Source organism: Mus pahari, chromosome 1, assembly GCF_900095145.1.
Source record: "Mus pahari chromosome 1, PAHARI_EIJ_v1.1, whole genome shotgun sequence".
In the NCBI taxonomy this organism is placed as follows: Eukaryota; Metazoa; Chordata; class Mammalia; order Rodentia; family Muridae; genus Mus; species Mus pahari.
The window spans coordinates 96,710,235-96,714,999 of record NC_034590.1 but is presented as its reverse complement, the minus strand read 5'-3'; the positions used below and the strand labels follow the sequence as shown (position 1 = coordinate 96,714,999).

The following is a 4,765-nucleotide window of genomic DNA, read 5'->3' as shown; positions in this document are numbered from 1 at the left end:
GTACTTACATATAATAAATAAATAAAATCTTAAAAAAAAATCTTTGGACTAAAAGAAAAGGGATGCGCATGGGTTTCTCACCTCTCTGAGCAGCTCAGCTTCCTGCACTGCCCCCTCACTCCACCCCCCCTCTTTGTTTGACACCATTCAACTTCCTGCCCCACCAGAGGAAGTGGGGAGCAACACCAGGTGCGAGCGACAACCAGCAGAGCCATGGTGAGTTCTCGGGCCCAGGAATCTTGTCATCTGGGGCCAGCCCTCTCCCTCGAGGGTCCCCAGTTCAAAGTTAACCCACAGTAAGTGGCCTTACTAGCTTTTGGGCTCAGGTGGTACTGGGGCACCCCCTGCCATGTCCAGGAACCTCATATTGTCTCCCTTTACCCCCACAGGACAAGGAATATGTGGGCTTTGCTGCCCTGCCCAACCAGCTGCATCGCAAGTCTGTCAAGAAGGGGTTTGACTTCACACTCATGGTGGCAGGTCTGTGGGTTCTGGAGACGCAGGGGGTGGTGATGTACTTATGAGATTATGGCCATCCGTCTGTCTGACCAGTGGGCCTGTCCCGTGCACAGGGGAGTCAGGCCTGGGGAAATCCACCCTCATCAACAGCTTGTTCCTCACCAACCTCTACGAGGATCGGCAGGTGCCAGATGCCAGTGGTAAATCTACCCCGAGTCTCCACAGGCTTCCCCTACTGCCGCCCCGGGCTTCCTCTGTGCTGTCCCTGGCCTCTTCCTGTGTCATCAGGCTGCATTCTTTTTCTTTCTATCTGGGGACTTTGGTGGCCTCTGGTTTTCTCTGAGACTGTTTCCTCCCCTGAAAACACATGTGGGCAGCTGTGGCACAAGGAACGGAGCCCTGCTTCAGAGCCCTACGCAGCCAACTGCTCTGTGTCCGTAGCTCGCACCGCACAAACTCTGACCATTGAGCGCCGGGGTGTGGAGATTGAGGAGGGAGGTATCAAGGTGAAGTTAACCTTGGTGGACACGCCTGGCTTCGGGGACTCTGTGGACTGCTCAGACTGGTGAGGAGGGGGAGGGGCAGGAGCTAAGCCTCTCTTCCACTATGGAAAACCAGAGGTCAGTTGTAGGCTGGCTTGTCATAGCCCCTTGACCCAAAAGGAGGCACCTGTTTCTGGTAACAATCTGGCCCAGAGTATCCAGTGTTTCTTGTTTTGAGAGAAGATTTCTCTATGTAGCTCAGGGACCTCAAATTCACTGTGTAGCTCAGACTGGCCTGAAACTCAAAGTCCTCCTCCTGAGATTACAGGTGTATATGTGCATGCCTGGTTTGTTCAATGCTTTGTTGTTGTTGTGGCTTTTTTTTTTTTTTTTTTTTTCTTTTTTCATATACTCATCTTTTTATCTTTATCCCAGCTCTATGTTGTGGCTTTTTTTTTTTTTTTTTTTTTTTACCATGGTGTCACATTAGCCCTAGCTGGGCTGGAACTCACTATGTAGGCCATGCTGGCCTCAGATGTGGCAATCCTCCTGCCTCAGCTTCCTGAGTGCTGAGATTACAGGTGTGCAGCCACCAAACTCTGATGCCTCATGTGCGGTGGCCAGCTGTCCCTGATGGCTTTGGTTAGGAGCAGAGAAATGTTTGGGACTGTGCAGCCCTGGCTAGCTTCATCTTGCCCCCTGGCCTGTGATCTCAGACTACATATCTCCTCCCCACACTCCAGCTGGCTGCCCGTGGTTCGCTTCGTTGAGGAACAGTTTGAGCAATACCTGAGGGATGAGAGTGGCTTGAACAGGAAGAACATCCAGGATTCCAGAGTCCACTGCTGCCTCTACTTCATCTCACCGTTTGGCCGAGGGTCTGGCGAGCACCCTGGGGGTGGAATGGTTGGGGAGGCTAGAGAAAGCTCAGTACTTGAAGCCGAGTCCTGACCAATCAATCCCTGAACCAGGCTCCGGCCCCTAGATGTGGCTTTCCTCCGGGCAGTGCACGAGAAAGTCAATATCATCCCGGTCATCGGCAAAGCAGATGCCCTGATGCCTAGGGAGACTCAGGTCCTCAAGCAGAAGGTATGGCTGAGAACACTAAGTGATGGCAAAGGCCATGGTTGAACCTCGTCTGTCTTGACTTTTTTTTTTTCTTAAATCTTGGGGTGACCTTTTTGGGGGTGGAGTGAGGAAAGGGTGTATGACTCTGCCACAAGCAGCCATGGCCCTAACGACTCAGGCTCAGAAGAGAATGATCATACAACCCTGGAACTAGATGCTTGACTAGGAGGAAGTGGGGAGGGGCACCACAACTCCCGGTGTCTCTTTAGTGATGGCTGCCTATCTCTGCCTTCAAAGTGCTTTTCCACAGACCCACGTCCTTGTATTTTGATATTTTTCCTATCTGAGTTTCTCACCATCATGTCTCTGAGGTTTGGTTTTGGTCATCTTGTGTGGCCATTTCTCACCATTTGTCCTTCATATCGTTCTTTCTCTCTGATCACCCCACTCTACCCCACTGTTTCTGGCTATGTAATGTCCGTTTCTCTTTCTATCCGTTCTGAGATCCGGGACCAGTTGAAAGAGGAGGAGATCAACATCTATCAGTTCCCAGAGTGTGACTCTGATGAGGACGAAGAATTCAAGAAACAGAATGAAGAAATGAAGGTTTGACAGGTGGAGGTGGACAGGAGCAAGGAAGCAGGAAGTGGAGGCGAAAGCTGAGAACGTGACTCCTGACTCCCATTCTTATAGGAAAACATCCCTTTCGCAGTCGTTGGGTCTTGTGAAGTGGTGAGGGATGGAACCCGACCAGTGAGGGGACGGCGCTACTCCTGGGGTACCGTGGAGGGTAAGGCCAGACATGCTTTGAGAGCAGCAGGGAGTTCAGTCTGAATCCATACGTTAAGCTGGAGGTGGGCTCTAGTCTTGGGAATTTCTAGAAGCCACAAGAGGAATCCTTGGGTTGCAAATCGTGGGTTCATCACTAGACTAGCTAAGTACTCCCAGAGAGCAGAGCCTAAGGGTGGAGTTGAACGGAAAGCTACCTGGTCCGCCCTCTAGTGGAGAACCCACATCACTGCGATTTCCTGAACCTGAGGCGGATGTTGGTGCAGACCCACCTTCAGGACTTGAAAGAGGTGACCCACGATCTGCTCTACGAGGGCTACCGGGCTCGCTGCCTACAGAGTCTGGCTCGACCTGGGGCCCGGGATCGAGCCAGCCGCAGGTGAGAGCAGGGCTATTTTGGTGCTTCCATGGCGCCACCGTTTGGGCAAACCTTCCCGACTGGTCTTGTTACCCTTCTTAACTCGGCTTCCCAAGTCCAACTAAGCCTCTCCCACACCGTCCCTAGCCTCAGGGACAGGGCGCAGCCTCCTACACTCAGAATTCGCCCCAAGGCTAGACCCACAAGGTCAGACCTCACCGTGTTTTCTGAACGTACACAACCTTTCCCTCTTCTCTCTTAGCAAGCTTTCCCGACAAAGTGCCACAGAGATCCCGCTGCCCATGTTGCCTCTGGCTGACACTGAGAAGTTGATTCGCGAGAAGGACGAAGAGGTGAGCAAGCACTTCTCTTTCCCTCTAATTAATGTCCTAGAACGTTTTCTAGATCCCATTTCGGCCTTGCCGGGTTCCACTGCCTGCAATCTTGCTCCGCACAGCTGCGCCGCATGCAAGAAATGCTGGAGAAGATGCAAGCCCAGATGCAGCAGAGCCAGGCTCAGGGCGAGCAATCAGATGCGCTGTGAGATCCTCGATACCTAGCCTCTGCTCACCGCTAATCGGCTGTCCCCTCCCGGCTCTAGACAGCCCAGCGCCCAATCCGGGGATCCAGAGGGTAGGCCCGCCCTTGCACTTAAACCAGGGTCCCTCCAATCCGGAAGCTTAAGGCCCATCCGACTCCGCCTTCCGCGCTGTTCTAAGAGGACCGCCCTCCAAGAAAAGCCTCCCCACTTTTCCTCCTCCCCGCACCACCCTTCCCGCGTTCCACTTGGGTTTCCCTGTTCCTCTAAGTTCTCCATCTAATAAAAACTGCTCCCCGCCTCCCCTCAGCTGCCGGAGTCTTCTTCCCAGCAGGAATGGAGCTGCCCGCTGGGGGCCTCCTGGCCACTAGTCATCCCACTGTTAGACACTCCTGTCTGTCTGGGTCGTGTTTCAGCCTCCCACCTGAGTTCGCGCGTGAACACACTGAAGTTGCCACCAATAAGAAACAAAGACCAGTTGAGTTTTATTGGGGGTCAGGGTGAGAGTTGGAGCGGCTACAAGCCTATCTAGGTCTTCTGAGACCTTGGGTCCCCTATTCCTGGTCCTTAGCGTCACCGTGTGTGATGACATAGCAGATGTTCTTGTAGTCCACGTTGCCGCCCACATCTGGGGGGAAGGCTGCCCACATGTTCTTGATCTGTAGGAAGAGAGGGGTAGCCCTAGGACCGGTCTCCCCACTGCTCCCCTCTCTCCCACTTCCCTCCACTCCGAGTCCTCTTCCTTCTCGGGCTCTCCCCAATTCACCTCCTCCTGGGAAAATCGGTCGCACTGCGTGGTAAGCAGCTCCTCCAAGCTGAGAAGGACATTCGGGAGGTGAGATTGGGTTCATGAATCCAGTCCCCTCTCATTTCATTCCTGTTTCCACCAACCTTCCCTGAAACATGTCTGGCGCATCTCCCAAATACTGTCTCGAATTTCTGGCCTTAGTTATTATAAAAATGTAACCCCTTCGCCGGGCCTGGTGGCGCAGGCCTTTAATCCCAGCACTCGGGAGGCAGAGGCAGGCGGATTTCTGAGTTCGAGGCCAGCCTGGTCTACCAAGTGAGTTC

The 4,765-nt window shown here is 53.3% G+C and overlaps 2 protein-coding genes across 2 annotated transcripts in view; one reads left to right on the top strand and one right to left on the bottom strand.

The window, feature by feature from the left end:
* Positions 1-150: 150 nt before the first annotated feature.
* On the top strand, positions 151-4,000 carry Septin1 (septin 1). The gene is made up of 11 exons (XM_021200014.1): positions 151-216; positions 390-480; positions 573-659; positions 901-1,024; positions 1,685-1,819; positions 1,913-2,030; positions 2,514-2,615; positions 2,703-2,799; positions 3,012-3,177; positions 3,419-3,509; positions 3,614-4,000. The coding sequence occupies exons 1-11, from the start codon at positions 214-216 to the stop codon at positions 3,698-3,700; spliced, it is 1,101 nt and encodes a 366-aa protein (XP_021055673.1). The 5' UTR covers positions 151-213; the 3' UTR covers positions 3,701-4,000.
* A 155-nt stretch (positions 4,001-4,155) lies between these two features.
* The window catches only part of Mylpf (myosin light chain, phosphorylatable, fast skeletal muscle), a 3,083-nt gene continuing 2,473 nt past the window's right edge, over positions 4,156-4,765 (bottom strand). Inside the window, exons 6-7 of the mRNA XM_021204005.1 lie at positions 4,461-4,509; positions 4,156-4,353 (exon numbers count right to left, since the gene is read on the bottom strand). Of these exons, the coding sequence (XP_021059664.1) occupies positions 4,249-4,353; positions 4,461-4,509 (154 nt within the window). The 3' untranslated portion in view covers positions 4,156-4,248. The remainder of the gene's footprint in view (positions 4,354-4,460; positions 4,510-4,765) is intronic.

Coding starts and splice junctions, on each gene's coding strand:
- Septin1 (XM_021200014.1), top strand. Junction 481..572: donor CTTCACACTCATGGTGGCAG/GTCTGTGGGTTC, acceptor TCCCGTGCACAG/GGGAGTCAGGCCTGGGGAAA. Junction 3,178..3,418: donor CGGGATCGAGCCAGCCGCAG/GTGAGAGCAGGG, acceptor CTTCTCTCTTAG/CAAGCTTTCCCGACAAAGTG.